A 21,417-nucleotide genomic window follows, 5' to 3' on the forward strand; every position below is an offset into this window, starting at 1 on the left:
CCTAGCAGAAAATATTTGAGGCCAAGTAAGGGAAAAAACTGTTCATGAGAAAAAAAAAATGACTAATTCTTATGATTAGAAAACACATACCCAGTATTTTTATTACAATTAAAAGCCAACCTCTAACCACTGTTGACCACTCATACATAGTCTTGGGGCTGTAAGTATTTAATCAGATATAACATAAGACAAGTATTTTTCCAAGTTAAAAAAAATTATACAGAGCATCTTAGGAAAATGTTCTATAAAATATTTTTTTTATATTTTAAACATTAAGTAGTACACACATATTCTGCTTATGAAAGTAGAAATCTCAATAATTACACAGTAATAAATTCCAAAACATCTTGGCCAGTAGGATGGCTCAGTGAATAAAAGTGCATGGAGTGGAGAGAACTCCAGAGTTCTCTGACCTCCACATGCAAATTGTGGAATGCATGCACTTGCATCCACATATGCACACACACACACAATAATATGTGTATGTGTGTATGTATATAGTATTATCTGCAATGCTTTAAGCTGCTCACTCACAGGAGTTCTAAGTATGCACACAGATCACAGCTGAACACACAACCTAATGTTGCATCTTTTATATAATTTAGGCAAAAATGCTCAAGAATGATCAAGTAACATTGCTGAGACTTAAAAGATTCTAAATACTGTAAGGGAAACAAAGCATAAAATATCCAGACTTGGATACAGGAAATGGAGCTTTCTCTGCTCTCCAAGAGCTACACTTTCATTTTTAATTGTATGTATATGCCTGTGTGTGTAGTTATATGCATGAGTGTAGGTGCCTGAGGCTAGAGGAGTTGGACCCAGGAGCTTAAGTTACAGGCAGTTGTGAACTACTTGATATGGGTGCTAGGAATTGACTCAGGTTCTGGAAGAGCAGTTCATGCTCTTAACCAGGAAGCCATCTCTCCAGCCTCTAGAACTACGTTTTAAACACCCTGTTAGATTTTCTACATGGTATTTCCTAAAGACAGAAATTTCAAAACTATATGAAAACTCATCCTGTGCTCTTGCCTACCTAAGTGATAGGATGTGCTTTTACTACAGACTCTGCCTGCCTAAATCAGCCACCTTGGCTTACCCCTTCCCATAATTCTCTATCCTGGACCTAGCCTCAGCTTGGTGAGATCAATGTCATTAGCTATAACCAGGCCAAACCCCTAGGGGACACAGCAGTATGCTGTCCTGTCATTCATCTTTAAGTTTTGTGATTTAATTACGATACTTCATTAGGAAATGTTATCATAATTCATTAGGAAATGTTTCTGGGGCAGCTATTTCATTCTGAGTAACACTAATTTAAAGACCACATTTACCTGAGAGAATTTTTCCTATGAAACCAGTTTTTTTTTTTTTTTTTTCCCCCGGGACAGAGTTTCTCTGTAGCTCTGCGCCTTTCCTGGATCTCGCTCTATAGACCAGGCTGGCCTCGAACTCACAGAGATCCACCTGCCTCTGCCTCCCAAGTGCTGGGTGAAACCAGTTTTATAGCCAACCTGTCAAGGACATTACTGACCACTCTCGAAGCTGGCTATGTACTAGAAGTCAGTCACACTTCTCCTGGTGCTCTTATTGGTTAGCAATTAATTAGATGGACGGAATAAGATAGAAATGCAGATTTCTACTACAGGAGCAAGAGAAAGAAAAATGAGAGGTGAAGATTGGGTGTATATTATAGACAGCTCACAGTCTTTCTTAGGGACCATGACTACATTTGGAATCAGTATTCCCACAGTAACCTCTTGAACACCTGGTCTAAGTACAGCCAGTATTAATGTTTATTATTTTTCTGTAAATCCATTTCTAAGAACAATGCTTCAAAGAAGCCTTATATACAATATGGATACAAAACAAAAAAAAACCACAACGCCACTTGGAAGTCTCCACACTTTCCACACAATCCATAAAAGCCCAGACGCTCGTTGCAAGGGTTCACCACAGAAAGGAAGGAGGCAGTTTCTGTCATTACTGCTGGTCTTTTGGTTTCTTTGTTCTGACTTTTTTCTTTTGTCCTTTCTTCTTTTTCATGAGAACTGCCTTTTCTCCAATGAATGCATTTTTGGAATGTCCTGCATCTTTGGAAGTAAAATTAAGTTTTTGCTTCGGTTTACTGGCATTCTTCAAGCTTGGATTTGAACTTTGTTGTTTTAGTTTTTCTTTATTGACAGAACGCATGACTCTCAGTTTTCTTCCCATTAGCTCAGAGTTATTTAACTTCAAAGCAAGATGAACAGCATCTGTATTCTGTAATAATAATAATGATAATAATAAAAAGACATTAATTTCCACCAGAAACTCCTCATATGTAATGAGACCAGTGAAGTCAGAATTCAGGGGTCTGTGTCCGTCTGAAAGCTTGCTCACAGAAGGCAAGGCCTCTTCTCGACTCTGTGCTCTAGAGGTCAAACCCTCCGAGTTCTGGCAGCCTGCTTGAGCCCGTTGTTCCTGGCAGCACTCAAGCTACCTCACCGACTGCTCAGTCACAACCACCGGTTCACTTTTATCATCACATGAGGTTTCTTTAAAAACGGAAGACAGCCCACAAGCCAACTTTCTGTAAAATTTCTGTTGTAAGTGGAAGGCAGGAAACTCTCCTACTGTCCCCAAGATGTGGGACTAGAGATCCTAGAAGGTTCTACAATTCAAATTCCTATTCCAACACAGAACGATTAATATTTGAATGTTGAGATGTTCTCAAAGAGGCAAGTTACATCTAGACAAACACTTAGCAGTGCAATAGAACAACACAGACTTCACACACACAAGACTCTTCGAGAATCTCCCAGGCAATACCTATCAAGAGTCAAAGAGCCTTGGTGCTGGACAGGTATCTCACCCAGTAGTTAAGAGTACATGCTGCTCTTAAGGAGAATTGGAGTTCAGTTCCCGGCACCCATGTCAAGTGGCTCACAACCACCTGTAACTCCAGCTCAAGGGGGATCCCACACCTCTGGCATGAGTACCTACACTCACATACACATTAAAAATAATAAAAATAAATCTAAATGCCATCAAGTAGTAGGTATATTCTTCTACTGCTTAAGAATATTGGGAAACACTGAAATTTCCATCTAATGGTCAAGTGTTTGCTCCATCTTACAGAAGGTAAAATTTAGAGGTTTTAGTTCCTCTAACACCCAACATCTGGAGTATTACTTAGTACTGTTAGCATGAACAAACAAGGAACTACAACATGTTTTGCTTGGGACAGCTGTAGCCACAGCACTCTGTTGTGGTGGTTATGAATTTAGCGTCCCTAAGTAAGAACCTGAGAATTCAAATAACAGCATTATCTGAAAGACAACACAGTACTGACACCACCACCACCCCCCCCCACACACACAGGCATTTCAAGGAGCATCAGTACATTAGTCTCCCATACCTCAAAGAGCACATAGCCAAACCCTCTGCCGACTCCTGTGAGTGGGTTTCTCAAGATCCTCACTGCCACAATGCTCCCACAGTCCAGAAAGTGTTCCTCCAAAGCAGCCTCTTCAACTTCTACAACAAATCCAAGCACAAATGAGGTGAACATGTGAACCTCCTTAGAAAGCTAGAGGGGTTTGATATTACTTTGAGTTAAGCAAAGCCCCATAAAAACACAGCATTATACAGCATGCCTTTCAAAGGTGGTCATAAGCCAATCATTAAATTACTCAAGGTTTGTCTGTGTGGGTTCTGGGAGTAAGGGAATTGAATTCAAAGCCTCACAAATGCCAGGGAGGTACTCTGCCACTGAGCAACAATTCTAGCTCTTTCTACATTTTCCTGGGGCAGCTAAAAGTTGGCCTTCACCTTTCAATCTTCCTGCCTTGGCCTCAAGTAGCTGGGATTAAGATATGCACTAAGCTACCACACCCAGATCTACTCAGTTTCCTTTTAGTTTTACTGTGCTGACTACTGTACTCATGAATGGTAGGTAAGCCCTGGCCACTGAACTATGCCCTGCTCCTTCCCTATCATGTAATAACAACAGTTAGACTTTTATTTGCTTAAATAAACTTACTGTAAGGAAGATTCCCAACAAATACCGATCTCTTGTCCCTCTGAAACAACAATGATGAATAAAAAACAGTCAGTGTATTAGAAAACACAAACTATCCCACACCCCACCCCCACCCCACATCTCCCTCCACTGGCTGTACTCATCCACTTCCTGACTTGATCATATACCTGCCCATGTCTGTTCTTATCTTCACTCTGCATAACACGAGAGCACCAAAGAGACTTCATTCATAGCATCACTCACAGGCAGTGCTTAGGGAAGGCCTGCTATTCAAAAGTTTTACCCATGAGAGGCCAATCAGCAAACACTTTAGGCTCTAGGGCAGTGGTTCTCAAACTATGGGTCATGACCCCTCAGGTAATGGAATGACCCTTTCACGGGGATCACCTAAGGTCACTGGAAAACACAGATATTTACATTACAATTCATAACAGTAGCAAAAGTGCAGTTATGAAGTAGCAGTGAAAACAATCTCATGGTTGGGGGTCAGCACAATATGAGGAAGTGTGTTAAAGGGCCGCAGCATTAGGAAGGTTGAGAACCACTTAGAGTCTAATGACCACATGATCTCCACTGCAATTTCTCATCTTGCTATAGAAGCTTTAGAACTGCTTAAGACATAGAAACAAATCTGTGGTGTGTGCAGTTAGTCTTAGTAACAGAGACGGCCAACACCACAGTTTGTTAGACCCTCTGTGGCATCTATCCCCAGTCCAGGCGGAGGTTTTGCTCTGACTGTTGTTCTCTTTCAGCTAAGTAACCCTGACACCAAGAGAAGCACACTTCTGTGGGACTTTTTTTTTTTTTTTTTCCGAGACAGGGTTTCTCTGTGTAGCTTTGCACCTTTCCTGGAACTCACTTTGGAGACCAGGCTGGCCTCGAACTCTCAGAGATTCGCCTGGCTCTGCCTCCCAAGTGCTGGGATTAAAGGCATGCGCCATCACCACTCGGTGAGAAGCACACTTCTGCAGGCTAACTCTACAATCCTTCTTCACTGTCTGAAGACACAGCTGCCATATACAATCTGGTCACACTGCTCCTGAACAAGACCCAGACTTTGCATGAGATGAGGCAAAGCAGGGTTTCATGGTTTGCCTGCTAACCTATCTACCCAGCAGCACTCTTAGCCCCACACACCCATTAGCCACACAAAGCTCTTGCCATTCCCTGAGCAAGTCAGGTTTCTGTCCCCAGTGCCTATACCTCACAGATATTGCCACAGTGCTTTGAAAACACTTTCCTCCCCAGGTAAATCTTTCAAGACTTCTATGAGATCTGTTCTCCTACAAACTGTCCTCCTTTCTTTTTGGCCTATTCCCAGGTGCACCATGCTGAGTAGACAAAGCACCCTGTGCTTATGACAATATTTACATAAAACAGAGCCACAGCCTGTCCCTCTATGTGCCTCCAGCACATTTCAAGCACACAGTCTTCAGACTGCTCCTTACATCTAACAAATAACAACTTTGCTTTTGGTTTCAGAGACAGGGTCTCACTGTATAGCCCAGTGTGGCCCAAAACGTGTGCTTCTCTTGTCTCTGCCTCCCCAGCACTGCCACAGGCATGAGCTAACAGCCTAACAGGAATAACAATATTCCCGACTTCAGTCTGTTAAAAAGGTGCTGGACCTGATGACCTCTTTCTTTCTCTACGAATGGAGAGTATCTTCAAATGCAAAGTGACCTGTTTGTGAAGGAAATGTTCACCTGAGTCCTGTGACCCTGTGGACACCGATACTGTGTCCCTAAAGAACAAAGGTTTCTTTCTCCCATTTCCTTCCTGCCCACACGATTGGTTCCACCTTTCCACAAGGCTCATGTTAAGATCTTTTTGTTGTTGTCTTGTTTTCTTTTTCACTTCTTCGGGACACAGTCTCACACTGTCACCAGGTGAGCCTGTAATTCCTGTCGCTGCTTGTCTCACCCTCCTGATGCAGGGATTACAGGCGTGAGCTACCATCTCTAGCTGTCTTGTTAAGACTGTTAAACAAATCACATTCTACTTACAGAGGTGGTTTCAGATGCGATATCAACTCGAATACGAAATCCTTCTGCAATCTGGGCCCCATTTCTAATTATAAAGACAAAGGGAATGATTGCTGAAAATGAGCACTCAGTTATGGAAACACTTGCTGTAGTAAAGCCAATAAGTCAAGTCCATCTCTACAGGACAGAGGACTGTAATGCACCACCCCAGCAATAGTGAAGCCAACAGTAAACCCATCTCTACAGGACAGAGGACAGTAATGCACCACCCCAGCAATAGTGAAGCCAACAGTAAGCCCATCCCTACAGGACAGAGGACAGTAATGCACCACCCCAGCAATAGTGAAGCCAACAGTAAACCCATCTCTACAGGGCAGAGGACAGTAATGCACCACCCCAGCAATAGTGAAGCCAACAGTAAGCCCATCCCTACAGGACAGAGGACAGTAATGCACCACCCCGGAAGTAGTGAAGCCAATAGTAAGCCCATCCCTACAGGACAGAGGACAGTAATGCACCACCCCAGCAGGTTACCTCTGCAGGGCTTTTGCAGCAGAACTCTCATCCTTAAACACTACATATGCGTTGATGCTTTTCTGGTCAGGATGAAATTTACGTCTACAGAGAAAACAGAAGGGAAAAAGATCATGTAAAACTTGCTAACCTCAAGCTACTCAAGAGAAAAATCTAGTTTCACTTTCTACAATCAATACATGATAAGACTTCCAGAGTGGAAGTTCCACATTTTCAAGTAAAGATGCAGTAATTTAAAAAGGAACACGGATCTATAAAGGTAGCAAAAGAAAAAAGAAGCCTACACTTTCTTGGGAGTCATCACTGTGAGGGAATGGTAAGAACAGGACACCCACATATGTCACCTGGAACAATAGAAGGATTAGAAATGTCATCCTGGCTTCAACTCTGTACCTAGCAAAACTGTTCTTTTTCACTGCAAGACACACACCTAGAAAGTGCACATCCACAAACAGCTCAGCACACAGGAGCTAAAGCCCTGGCAACCACCACCCACCAGGAGCCCATCCTTCCTTCTGATGGTCGCCACCATCCCTAACTTCCACACAGACTGCTACCCTCTTACAATACGGCCCTAGGGCCCTATCTACTCCCATACATTGCACTCTGACTTGTCCATTCTCCTTTCATCTGTCTCTGTTTGACCTGCATTATTTCCAACAGCCTGAATTTGCTGGCTGTGAGAAAACAGTTCAACATGCATCTTTATCTTCTGTATGTTGCAAACTTGCTACTGGATCCAAAGGTTTAATCGGGCTCTGACGAGGCCCCTTGGTCAGGACCACAGTTAAGTGTTATAATCTTTCTTAGCAAGGCACGTTATAGCTGCTCTTCACTTTCGTGTGAGTGTGCTTACACATATGTGCATGTATGTGTGGAGGCCAGAGTCAACCTCATGTGTCATCCTCAGGTGCTGTCTACATTTCTGCGTATATTTTTAAAACATTTGTTTAGTTGGTTGTAGGTAAGGGAACATGCACACTCATGTGGAGGCAGGGGACAACTCACAGGAATTATTCCTTTCCTTCCATTATGTGGGTTCCAGAGACTGAACCAAGGTCATCCAGCTTGGAAGCAAGGACTTTTCCTTGCTGGGCCATCTTGCAGGCACTACTTACATGTTTGAGACAGGGTCTCTCACTGGCCTAGGTCTCACCATCCAGGCTTGACTGCCTGGCCACTGGATGCCAGGGATCTACCTGTCTCACCTCTCCAGCACTGGGATTACCAGTGTACCAACCACTATGCTTGGCTTTTTCACAAGGGACCTAGGGATCAAGCTTAGTCCTCACGCTTGCAAGGCAACCACTTAACCAACTGAGCATCTCCCCAGGCTAGCTCTTCACCTTTAACGATTATGGCCAACGCTGCTGCTCAAGACCTACACTTGCAAAAGGGCAATATAATATGGATGTGATTCTGTAGGAAATAGTAATTAATATTAACGGTGAGACAGACTGGGGCTGGAGAGATGGCTGAGTAGTTAAGAGCACTTGTTGCTCTTGAAGAGGATCCTGGTCAGTTCCCTGCATCCACAGGGCAGCACACTATACCACCTTAAGTCTTTTCTTTTTTTGCTGAAAAAAAGTAATTTTTCAAGCCAAGTACGGTGGCATACACCTTTAATTCTAGTACTCAGGAGGTAGAGACAGACATATCTCTGTGAGTTCAAAGCCAGCCTGGTCTACACAGCCAAGTTTCAGGACAGCCAGGACTGTTACACAGAGAAACCCTGTCTTAAAAAAGCAAACAAAAAAATCATTTTTTATACAATGTATTCTGATCAGTTTTCTCTCCTTTATCTTCTCCCAGATCCTCCCCTTCCCATCCAATTCCATGCCTTTGCTCTCTTTCTCTTTAGAAAACAAAAACAGACAAACAAACAAACAAATAAAAACAACAAAACTAACAGAAAAAATAATAAAGCATGAGAAATGTGCAAAAACTATAATATATAAGCAAAACACCAGTAAGGTCAAAAAATGCCCAAACAAAACAAGACCCATCAAAGGCAAAAGGCTGAGACTAGCCTAAAAGACGGCTCAGTGGGTAAAGATGCCTGCCACCAAGACTGACAATGATCCTCTAGTACCACTTGGTAGTAGAGAGCCAACTTCCACAAGCACACTGTGGCACATGCATGCCCACACACATACATTATAAATAAACAAGCACTAAAGCAGGGGACCTGGGGGCCACAGCAAGGAGTAGCTGACCACAGCTCCTTGACAGAGCCCTGGGCCTGCCTGGCTCTGAGACTAGGCCAGGCCAACAGAGCTTTGCGCCCTCATTCCCACTACACTACAGGCTCACTAACAAACGGCAGCACTCTGTACTGATCCTCAATAAGATGTGAAACTTCTTATCCTTCTGATCCTTTCAAAGACACCACAGCTCTTAAAAGTATGTGGAATATATAACTCTCCCACTCCTTGTCTGTCTGTCTCTCCCTCAGAAACAAGAGAAAAAAGAATGTAGTAAACAGGTGAAGTTTTTACAGTAATCGACCAAACATGGAAATACCCAGTAAGCACATAAAAAGATGTTTGTCATCTTAAACTGAGAAAAACACAAAAGCATAGCAAGAAGCCTGTAGAAAGGCTAACACCGAGTGACTGGCAGCACCTAGTGCTGGGGAAGACATGAACACCTGGTGTTCTCACTTACTGCTGGTGGGATGGAAAACCATGCAAAAATGATGGGATGGTGGGTGGCTATTTTTTAGGAAGCTAAAACACACTGACTATAAGGCGCAGCCATTCTACCTCAGGGACTTTGTCAGAAGTAACCTGCACACAAATGGTTTTAGTCCTTTATGCATGAAAGGTAAAAACTGAAATCACCTAAATGTCAAAAGGCTAGTGAATAACCAAACTTTAATGCTAATTTTCCACACAAGGAAACAGTATAGACAGGGAGCAGAACACTGATGCACACAGAACAATCTCAAAACCATGCTGAGGAAAGTCAGACCAGAAGATATAGTGGGCTAGAGTGTGCTCAGAGGTAGTGTGTGTGCTTAGCATAAACCAGGTCCCACGTCCCCACCCCAGAATCCCCAGAATCAAGGAAGCAAAGCATCCATGAAGTGTGGGGAGTCTGCTTACATAACACACTAGCACATATAACTCAGAGACAGAAAGTAGGTGAGTGAGCAGCTGCCTACGGACAGACATGAGGGACACACTGCAAGGGCACAGAAGTAGACTAGGCTAAGGAGGCATTCAGGAGGAAGACTGTGGCAATGCTTTCACCAGAGCCCAAACGGTGAGTTAGGAGTCACACTCCTAACGGCGGCCAGATGTGGTGGTATTCCCCTATGTGCTCACACTCAGGAAACAAAGGTAGAAGAATCAGGAGTTCCATGCCTACTGAACTACACAGCAAGATACTGTCTCAAAACGTAAGGGCTGGGTAGGTGTAGTAGTGCACACCTTTAATCTCAGCACTTGGAAGGCACAGACATGCAGATCTCTGTGAGTACAAGGACAGCCTGCCATCCAGGCCTATATAATGAGACCTTGGCTCAAAAAACCAAACCAAACCAAACAAACCAGGGTTGAGTGTAGTCCACTGGCAGAATAGTCACCTAGCATGTGCAAAGACAGAGTTCAACCCCCAAAATAGCAAAAAAGAAAAGAATCCTAGAGCCCTACATCTCTAATGTACAATTATACTGAAGGCAAATTTCACTTTTAATCAAAGAAGAAACAAAAACAAACCTAAGCATAAAGTTTCCTATGGCAAGATTCCTCATTACCCACCTCCAAAAGTAAATGAAACATCTGTAACTTCTACCACAAATGGCTGGCTGATTTCATCCCTATCAAGCAACTAAAAAAACCAATATCTCAACAGCCAAAAAAAGAGTAAAAGACAGCAACCTCTCAGATAAAAGGCGCAGGAATGCCCCTGTGCACCAGCAGATGCTCAGTCACCTTGAACCACAAAGACCACTTTTTCCTTCCAGGCTGCCCTTGACCAAAAAAAGCCCAAACCACAATTTTTATAAAATGTGTGACTATAAATAGGTGACCAACGCTGAGGGACAGCAGTCAAAATTATAAATGCAAAGTATCCTTACTACTTCAAGTTCATTCTGCAGAAAAATCAGCACATATACACAACTACCCAGATATAAGATCATTAATTCCAGTTATTTATGATCACAAGACTGAAAAAAAAACTATAAAAATCCATTAATTAGCCATCAGCAGGTATACTTAAATAAGATATAAGGTAGACCTTACAGAACAGAAGGATGGTCTAAAAAAAGAAAATAATCTAATTATAAACTTACTTTATTGCGGCCAACTTTTTGGTTAGTGTTCCCTCTGCTGGCATCTTTTAAGAAGAAGAAAAAAACATTTAAAATTTTGAGTTTGGAGTCTTTTTTCAAAGTGGTTAACCTTATTATTCCTCCCCTTTTTTCAGTGCTGGAGACTGACTTCAGGGCCTCATGCATGCCAACACATGGTCCACCTCTGCTACACCTCCAGCCATATAAGTTACATTTTAGTTTAAAATATTCTAACCACATATAACTCAAAAGGCTTTAGGGAAATTGAATCTAAACAGCTATCCTAATGCTTGTGAGTCAGGAGTTGTGGCACACATCTATAATCCTATAATCTCAGCACTCTAGACAAGAAGATAAGGAATGTAAAGTTATCCTCAGCTACATAAAGGGTTTGAGTTCAAGGCTACAGGAAGCCCTATCTCAAAATAACTGAAGGGGGGGGGAGACCACGAGGATTAAGATACAAGGAACTGCCGGGGCGGGGGTGGCACACGCCTTTAATCCCAGCACTCTGGGAGGCAGAGCCAGGAGAATCTCCATGATTTCAAGGCCAGCTTGGGCTAACAAGTGAGTTCCAGGAAAGGTGCAAAGCTACACAGGGAAACCCTGTCTCAAAAAACCAATAAAAAAAAAAAGATACAAGGAATTCCATAACGACATCACACTCGACCATCACTCTTGAACAACACAGGCACAAGTACAAACAATGGGCGCTCAAACAACAGGATAATTCCAAGATAGTAGTCAGGACAAACATGATGAAAACAGTTTTGCAAAGTAAATGTGTGTGGGGGGGGGGCAACATTAATAAATAAACCTTACTCTTCACTCCATGTAATTTAAAATTGTCTAAACTGGCAATAAGGAAACTTGATTTCCTTTGTATCTAAGGGATCATATATCAAGTGGGCCCCCAAATTAGTGGAGTCTTTATTTATTTGTTTGTAGCCCAGGTGAGCCGTGGACTCAGTGTGCAGTTGAGGATGATCTTGATCTTGGTCCTGAAGAACACACTCCAGGAGAACCAAGGGCACACTACACCAGCAGCACAGGGAAAGCAAAGTGACAGAGGAGCAGCTGGTCACTGAGGCCAGGAAATGAGCGGCTTCAGGGCAGTAAGTGCTGCACTGAAAGAGGAGGCTGGAGAACCCACAGGGCCACCACATGCCAGTAGCCCGTGGGGGCTGTATAAGTGGAAGGGGATTGAAGGGGAGAACCACAGCATGGTCAGCTGTTCTAACAAGAGGAAATAAAATGGCTGCAGAGACAGCTCAGCAGTAAAGAACACTCACTACTTTTCCAGAGGACCTAGACTGTTCTCCCAACACCAACATGAGAGCTCACAACTGCCTGGAACTCCAGTCAAGTCCAGGAGATCTGATGCCCTCATCTAGCCTCTAAGAGCAATGCATGAATATGATGACGCAGTCATAACTGAAGGCAAAACACCCACCTATACACATAAAATAAAATAAATCTTAAAAAGAGATTCTCAATAAAAATAAAAGACTTAAAAAGGCCATGAATAGACATAGGCCAAGGAGAAAAGGAGTGACCCAATTAGGGAAAACCCCATGTGCTGTGGAGGAAATCCTTTTCTACAGTGTGAATATGTATTACTCTCACTGGCTAATAAAAGCTGATTGGCCAATAGTCAGACAAAATATATAGGTGGGGTTATCAAACTGAGAATACAGGGAGAAAGAAGTGCGGAGTCAGAGAGAGTCGCCAGCCAGTTGCCAAGGGAGCAAGAGATGCTAGAGGGCAGTTAAAGCCACAAGCCATGTGGCAATACATAGATTAATAGAAAGGAGTTAATTTAAATGTAAGAGTTATCTAGTGACAAGCCTAAGCTATTGGCTGAGCATTTATAAATAATACTAAGTCTGTGTGGTACTTTGGAAGTGGCTACCTGGATGGAAAAACTCTGCCTATACACATGTGAAAAGCAAGCAGAGCAAGTAACAGATAAGGTGGTCCAAAGGAGTTAAGGCAATGCCACATCTTGCAGGGGGTAAACACAGGCATCCACAGGGTGTGGGCCAAGACACCCACCCCAGTTAGTGGGTCAGGTAAGAGCTTCATATTAGGAAATAAAGAGCTCAGAAGAACAGAAAAAGTAATTAATAGTGGGGGAAAACACACATCAACAGAAATGATGAGGACTGTTAAAATATTAGAAAATGTCTTTTTTGTTGTTGTTTTTTCTTTCTTCCTTTCTTTTTTTTTTAAAGATTTATTTATTAGGTATACAGCATATATGACTTCAGGCCAGAAGAGGGCACCAGATCTCATTACAGATGGTTGTGAGCCACCATGTGGTTACTGGGAATTGAACTCAGGACCTCTGGAAGAGCAGTCAGTGCTCTTAACCTCTGAGCCATCTCTCTAGCCCTTTTGTTGTTTTTTCAAGATGGGGTTTCTCTGTGTATTGACTGTCCTGGAACTCACTCTCACTCTGTAGACCAGATTGGCCTCAAACTCACAGAAATCCGCCTACCTCTGCCTCCTGAATGCTAGGATTAAAAGCATGCGCTACCACCGCCCAGTTAGACCGTCTACTTTTAAAGAAGTCAGTTTCTTCCACAGGACACTTGGCAACCTTCAGGGATACCTTGTTGGATGGGGAAAGACTGCAGGTAATTAGTGAGTAATCCCAGGGATGGAGTGGAACATCCTGGAACACATACAGCAACAGCCACAAAATCATCCAGCTCACAATTAATAATAGTGTGGAGACTGAGAAACTACACATGCCAGGTAAGCATTCCACTGCTGATCTATGCTTTCAGCCCTGAGAAGTCCTTGGAGAATCATGTAAGAAAGGGCAATTAGAAACAAGGTAAGCACTAACCTGTGCATGCCAAGTACACTGAAAATGCTCAAAAACATACAGCTGGGTGTGATGATACACACCTTTAATTCCAGCACTCAGGAGGCAGAAGCAGATGGATTTCTGTGAATTCTAGACCAGCCTGCTCTATTCAGTGAGTTCCAGGACAGTAGGGGCCATGTAGTATGGCACTGTCTCAAAACAAACAGAAACATATACTTTACTATGTATTTCATCTTCTGAGAACATTGGCATAACTGGCTGAGGGTGAAAGTAGATACCAATCACTTCTACAAGTGCCTAAGACTGCCTGCAACAGTCACACTCATCTCCTGCATACAACACTGCTATGGAATAATCTTTTTGTAGACTGTGAAGATACATCTTTGCCAAGGTGCCTTCTGATTGGATTAATAAAGAGCTGACTGGCCAATAGCCAGGCAAAAAGAGGTTAGGCCAAATGGAAAGGACAATGGGAAGAAGGGCATTCAATGGAGTTAACAGGAGATGTGGAGAGAAGCAAGAGGAATACACCATTCTGGAAAAAAAAAGGTACTACCACATGGCAGAGCATAGATAAGAAATATGGGTTAAGTTGTCAGAGCTAGTTAGTAACAAGCCTAAGCTACCAGCAGAACATTTATAGTTAGTACTCAGTCTCAGTGTGGTTATTGGGAAGCTGGCAGTCCTGATGAAAACTCCACCTACACAACACAAGTCAGGCTGCCTGCAGCTTGAGGGAGGCTGCTTGGTGAGGAGCAACGCTTCTGCCCACTCTACTGACAGCAGATACAATCATCTGACTGCCCACCAAACCCCAGGGCTAGCCTTGGTGACAGATGTCACCTTACTGTGTGAACTCACGCAGTTACCTACCAAGTGTAGGCTCAGCAGTGGACACTAGACACCATGAGGCCTGCAACTTTGATTTACAGATAAAGTACAGTGAGATGCATTTTTCAAGGGGAGAGTACACTTACCACAGAACGAAATCGTACAGATTCTATCTGTCCATACTCTTTGAAAAATGACTTCAGCTTCTAAAATAAACAATATACACATACATGTTAGTTAACACTCTGAATGTATCGCAAAAGGAATAATGTGAATGGTCTAAGCACCCTTCACTGCTATACTTTATTTTCAGAACATTCCAGAACCAACTGTAGTAGCAAACACCTGTTATCCCAGCATTATAAACACAAAGTGGAAGCAAGATTAGTGTTCACATCCAGTGTCTAAAAACCAAGGAGTATGTCAGAAAAACAGGTGACTATTCAGCTGGATGGACAAAAAGATTTTACAGAAACTTGGGAAGAAGAAAAACACAATTCAGGTTCACATTAGCATCCATTCATGACCTGTATGCTAGTTGTGTGTTTCAATGCTTACAATCTGTGAGACACTTAAATTGAGGTTAGACTTGTATCTTGTACATATTCTCTGATCTCTTTACACTGGCTGAAACCAAAGTGCCTTTTATGATGCTGCTCCATAGGGAAATTCTCCAGCTGTTTAATTCAGAACACCAATGTAAGGAGAGCTCTAGTCAGTCATTTTGGGCACTAGTCTTTGACTATTTCAAGATGTGAAGAACATACATTGTTAAGGAGTAGGACAGTAATTTCTATGACTAATTCTAATTAAAAAGCCATTTACTGTATGAATATTTTTGCAGAGCAACCATATCACACTCCTCTCCTCTGAGTTCTTATGATCTAAAAGAAAGATCATAACCAACAGCCAAATGTATACAGGAGGCTGAGGCAGGAGGATTGAGATTTCAAGGCTAGCCTAGGGTATACAGGGTGATTCATAGGGCGATCCTTACCAAACTGACAAGACACCTGAGCATGGTCTCTCATCCTAGCACTTGGGAGGGAGAGGCAGAAGGACTGCCATGAGTTAGAGCCCAGAGTAAAGACATAAGGAGATCTTGTCTCAAAAAGGAGGACTTGGGAAATGGCTCAGCAGTTAAGAACACTGGTTACTCTGGTTTTTTGAGACAGGGTTTCTCTGTGTAGTTTTGGTGCCTATTCTGGATCTCGCTATGTAGACCAGGCTAGCCTCAAACTCACAGAGATCCGCCTGCCTCTGCCTCCCGAGTGCTGGGATTAAAGGTATGTGCCACCACCGCCTGGCCACTTGTTATTCTTGGAGACGACCTGGGTTTGGTTCCCAGCACCCAAATGGTAGCTCACAATCATCTGTTACTCCACTTCCAGGGGATCTAATGGCTTCTTCCGACCTCTACAGGCACTAAACATAAATGTAACATACATACATGCAGACAAAATATTCATACACATAAAACATCTAAAAAGAATATATATATATATATATTTTTTTTTTGGTTTTTCGAGACAGGGTTTCTCTGTGTAGCTTTGCGCCTTTCCTGGAACTCACTTGGTAGCCCAGGCTGGCCTCGAACTCACAGCGATCCGCCTGCCTCTGCCTCCCAAGTGCTGGGATTAAAGGCGTGCGCCACCACCGCCCGGCCAAGAAGATATATTTTAAAGGATAGCACATGATATCTTTATAAATCAAACAGTAGGGGAGAGAATAAAAGTCAGTGTTTCCTAGGTTGTTTTGTTTTTAAGGAAGGAGAATAAACATCCTTCCAAAGATGAGCAGGATTTGGGCCTGAGGACTGCTCACGCAGTGACTACCAACGACATGTACACAGAAGGCAGAGGTAGGGCTTTAGTGAACCAGCAGAAGAAAGGCACCTAAGTGCTCATTCTCGCACACAGCCAACACTCATTGATCCCGTGCTGTGTGTCAGGCACCCTCCCATGTGTTCTGGACAGAACAGTGAAGAGAGAGAAATCTAGTTTACATTATAGTGGCATTAACAGGAAGGAGTCTGAAGAGAAAAAAGCCAGTAAAAGCCACTGCCATTTCAAACATGACATTCAGAGGCCTGAATTAGGGCTGGGAGCCAAGCCCCAGTACCACACATGCATACACAAACACACAGCAACACACAGCCCAGGTTAAGCCTGTGACTACAGAATCAAGGAGGTGTCGGCACCAGAACACATCTACGGTGTGGTGATTAGGAAGCACAAGGAAGCTATAGCAATGAGTTATCAACTATTGGCTCAATAAAAAAGCAATCTTAGTCGATAACTTCCCTGGGTTTATACTATCCCTCCCACTCACCTTCTTATTACATGTGACAGGCAAATTGCCAACAAACACGGTCCTCTCGTTTTTCAACCGCTCTTCTTCGGGGTTGAGTGGGATTTTTGTTCTTTGGTCCCCATCGAGGCTGAGGGCAACACCAAGCGCTTCTCCACCTGCTGCTTTACCACGAGACTGAGACTTTCTCCTTTCTTGTCCCTGCTCCTGATGAATCTCTTCTTCTAGATCAGCACTTGCTAGAGCACTTTCCCTAGTTTTTAAGGAACAATCAAAGAAGAGTCAAAAACAAAACAACAAACAAAACACCAGCACAAGACAAAGCCAGTCCTGCCTCCTCAGTACAAAAACCTCCCCCTGGCTTCTGCCTCCCAAAATAAAGCTTAGCACTCAGAAATTTACCAGAAGTGTCAAAGCAGCATTCTCTTTAAAAAGGTGACTGAGACCTTAGAAAACAAATGCTAGAATTTCAGAATTTAAGTAAAGTCTAGTATTTGAAGATATACTAAACAACCACGCAACAGCAGCAGCACAAACATTCTATAGAAAAGCCAGTCCAATTAAAGCTCTTTAAAGTTTAGTTTACACCCCACTGACACTAATGTATTATCATTCTCTGCCCTAGGACCTAGACATTCTGCAACATTCTCTAAGAATCTAAAAAGGCTAAGATGCCCACCAAACACTCTGAAGAGGATCTTGTCCACTGAGCAAACCAGAGTCCCTCCTTCTAAGAGTTGTGTCTAGTTGAAGGGCTGCCCACTACAGTGAGCTCTGAGATGGTAACATAACAGACGACACCAGTGCACGTGGACACTGAGGTCTGATGTTACACTGACTTGTCAGAATGGGCAGCAGGAGCCATGCAATCAATCGCGCGCTGGCTTCCCAGTGAGCTCCTCACAGCTTTTCAGTAGTGCACTAAAGGGGCAGGCAATGATCACATGGCAGGCAATAGCTAGAACACATGGTACAGAAACCATAAGAGAGAGAGTGTGTATGTGTGTGTGTGTGTGTGTGTGTTTGTGTGTGTGTGTGTGTGTGTGTGTGTTTTCTTGGTTTTTTGAGACAGGGTTTCTCTGTGTAGCTTTTGGAGTCTGTCCTGGAACTCACTTTGTAGACCAGGCTGGCCTTGAACTCACAGAGATCCACCTGTCTCTACCTCCCAAGTGCCAAGTGCTGGGATTAAAGGCATGAGCTGCTACCACCCCCAGCTTTGCACTACAGAAAGGAAAGGAGGGAAGAAGGAAGGAAGGGAGAAGGAAGGAAGGAAGGAAGGAAGGAAGGAAGGAAGGAAGGAAGGAAGGAAGGAAGGTGGGAGGGCAGGCAGGAAGGCAGGCACACAGAAGATGGAAAGGGAACAAGGTGTTTAAGAGTGAACAGGAAAGATACAGTCACGACCGCACAAGAACAAGCAGGCCAGCTAGAGCAAGGATGGAGATGGAAGGAGGACAGACTAAAGAGAATTAAAGAACAGTACTATTTCAATGACTCGAAGCTACGGCAGGAGGATATTCAGCTCAGGAATAACAGACTGGCTTACAAAAACATAGTAGTTAGACTATTCGTTTTATTTAAAAAAAAAAGATGCTGGGGCAGTGGTGGCGCACACCTTTAATCCGAGCACTCAGGAGTCAGAGGCAGGTGGACCTCTGTGAGTTTGAGGCCAACTTGGTCTACAGAGTAAGTTCCAGGACAGGCTCCAAAGCTACACAGAGAAACCTAGTCTCGAAAAACCAAAAAAAAAAAAAAAAAAAAGATGAAGAAGAAGACAACAGCTTCAGGGCTTAACAACTAGGAGTTCTACGTGGAATCAGGAGAGCATTGGCTTAGACAACTAACTAGACGTGAAGTGCCATTAACGCAGGAGGATTTCAGTTTGAAGCATTATTTTGCTTTTGGTTTTTGTTTTAAGAAAGGACTTTCTGCAGCCCAGGCTGGCCTCAGACTCACTGTATAGTCCAGGATAGCCCTGAATTTCTGATCCTAGTGCTTCCAGCTCTCAAATGCTGGGACTGCAAGTATGTGTTACCACACACGGTTTAGGCAAGAGCTAGGGACTGAACCTAGGGCCTGTGTGCTAGGCAAACACTCTACCAACTGAGCTACATCCCTAGCCTCATGAAGCATTATCTTAAGGTGAACAAGGAACACACAAGTGCAGATGCTGCCAGTCAAGACTGGAAAGGTCGAGAGATCAAGACAGACATCCATGGCAGTGCCTACATAGAACAATTGTGAGAAGACGACTAACATGAACTCTGAGGAGACATAGTTTCCTAAGAGCAATCTGAAGAAAAGGTGTTCACCTTAATTTGGAGAGAAAACAGAAGCAAGAGAAGAACAGAAATATCGCTCACAGAATCTACCAGTTAGCAAGTGTTAGCAACAACTAGTCCTCCGAACATGGGTGATGGGAGGTGGGGAATAGCACAAAGGCTCACTCAGCAGGTAACGGCATTTGTCACCAAGCTGGGTGAGCCCAATCTGATCCCTGTGGCCCAGATAGCAAAGAGACAGAAAATGGACTCCTGTGAGTTGTTCTCTGACTTCCACATGCCACCATGGCATGGGCGCACCAACACACACACACATACAATAAACATAATAAAATATATATGAGTGTTCTGTTTGCACATATCTCTGTATACCAGAGGAGGGCAATCAGATCTCATTATAGATGGTGATGAGCCACCATGTGGTGGCTGGGAATTGAACTCAGGTTGTCTGGAAGAGCAGCCAGCGCTCTTAACCACTGAGCCATCTCTTCAGCCCAAGAAAATAGGTTTGAAGAAGTGGAAAGGAATTAAAAGCCAAGACTTTGTGTCACATGGCTACAATCCAGAATTGGGAAATAGAGGTGGGAGGGTCAGAAGCTAAAGTACAGCTCAGGTTACACAGTGAGTTCAAGGCCCACCTGGGATATAAGAAACCCCTGCCCTACCTCATCTCCCAAAAGACAGTGCAGAACAATAACTGGAAACGCAGTAATGGTGTAGCTATTTGAATACTCACTCAAATATTCTGTGAAAGAATTTAAGTTAACGAGGGAAACTTGGTTCCCAAATGAAAAACCAAACTCATGTTTGACAGACACTGACATAAACCACAGGGTTACTTCCAACCTGCAGGGAACAAGGATGGCCCAGAAATAACAAGAGGCAGGGACAGAAGTAAAGTTAAAGATCTGAAAGGCTGATCTAGCAGTAACTCATCACTTTGGATAAATGGGTTTCTTACATTTTTAACTCTGTCTACTATGAGACTTTATATAATGTATTTTTTAATTTTAGAAATATGCAATGAGAAAAAATTAAGATAACATTCATTTTTAAAAACTGCCTGATGCATTTAAACACAACCAAAGGGAGAATTTCACCAACCTGTTTGCCAGCCTCTTGTCTGCATCAGAGAGTTTCTTCACTTTCGCTTTTTTTGCAGGTTTTTGCAAAGCTGGCTTTGTCATCTGGGATGTCCTTTCTTCTTCTTCATCAGGTTTTCTCTTTTTAGAGGTTTCCTTTCAAAAGTTTCAAATCATACTTAATATGTCAAACTCTTAAAAATTCTGACCCCAAGGCTGTGTGTCGTGGCCTCTGCCTGTGATTCCAGCGTTCAGGATGTAGAGGCAGGAGGAGCTGTGACAGGCCAACCAGGGCTACATAGCAAAGTCCCTGGCTCCAAACCCCTGAGCAATACTGTGGTGTCTTTCTCAATTGATACTTCTTCCTCATTTGTTATAGGAAGAAGCTGAGAATTCTTGACATGAGTCATGAAACCATAGTTGGTGGGCTTGGTCCACATGCCTGTAATACCAGCCATTCAGTGGAAAGCTGAGGCAGGAGTACACAGCGTGTGCTAAAGGTCAGCCTGGGCAATTAGTGAGACCCTGTCTTAAAATAAAAAGTAAAGTCAGATATGATGGAGCAGCCCTGTAATCTCAGCACTCAAGAAGCTGGTGGAGGATCGGGAGTTTAAGATCATCCTTGGGTACATTATAGAAGTTGAGTCCTAAATAGTTACAAGAGACTCTGTCAATCAATAAATAGGGCTGAGGGTGAAATGCTTGTCCAGCTCAAGGGCCCCGACAGCTACGGCTGTCAGGCGAGTTACCCCCTCGACCTAGTTCTAAAGGGACACTCAAGACGCAGCCCCGGCGACTCACCTGGGGCACAGGCACAAACACAGGTGGAGCCCGCGGCTCCGCGGTGCTGAAGAGAGCGGCCAGCCGTCCTGTCCCGCCTCCAGGAGGGCGCTGGCCGCCCCGCAGGCTGTCGGCGACCTGTCCCACCAGGTAGTCGGCGGCCGCATTCCCCACGCCATCTTCAGAGCTCTGTCTGCAAACACAGGCACACTCTCAGCCACGCCGCGCGTCACTCACCACCCCCCACCCACACCAACGCCGCGCCCACTCACCTCTGCTCCCGGCCCTTCTTTCTCTTGGGTTCCTTGCCTCCCAAAACCATGCTTAAACCTGAGCTTCCGGAAAAGCCGCAATGCTAGTCCTCACTTCCGGGCTCCGGCTAGTCCTGCGTTCTCACTGGTTCCGGGTTCCGGCGGCCTCCGGGTTCCGACTAATTCCATTCTGGGGACTTTGCTC

The 21,417-nt window shown here is 43.7% G+C and overlaps 1 protein-coding gene across 1 annotated transcript; it reads right to left on the reverse strand.

Moving 5' to 3' along the window:
- Positions 1–75: 75 nt before the first annotated feature.
- On the reverse strand, positions 76–21,368 carry Rbm34 (RNA binding motif protein 34). The gene is made up of 11 exons (XM_028887835.2): positions 21,234–21,368; positions 20,983–21,154; positions 20,204–20,337; positions 16,842–17,073; positions 14,657–14,716; positions 10,844–10,887; positions 6,544–6,627; positions 6,031–6,094; positions 4,025–4,064; positions 3,401–3,519; positions 76–2,262 (listed from the first exon to the last, which is right to left on the reverse strand). Exons 1-11 carry the CDS (start codon positions 21,281–21,283, stop codon positions 1,984–1,986), a joined length of 1,278 nt encoding a protein of 425 aa, XP_028743668.1. The 5' UTR covers positions 21,284–21,368; the 3' UTR covers positions 76–1,983.
- Positions 21,369–21,417: the final 49 nt, after the last annotated feature.

The sequence above is a fragment of the Peromyscus leucopus genome, chromosome 5 (genome assembly GCF_004664715.2).
Source record: "Peromyscus leucopus breed LL Stock chromosome 5, UCI_PerLeu_2.1, whole genome shotgun sequence".
NCBI classification, from domain to species: domain Eukaryota; kingdom Metazoa; phylum Chordata; class Mammalia; order Rodentia; family Cricetidae; genus Peromyscus; species Peromyscus leucopus.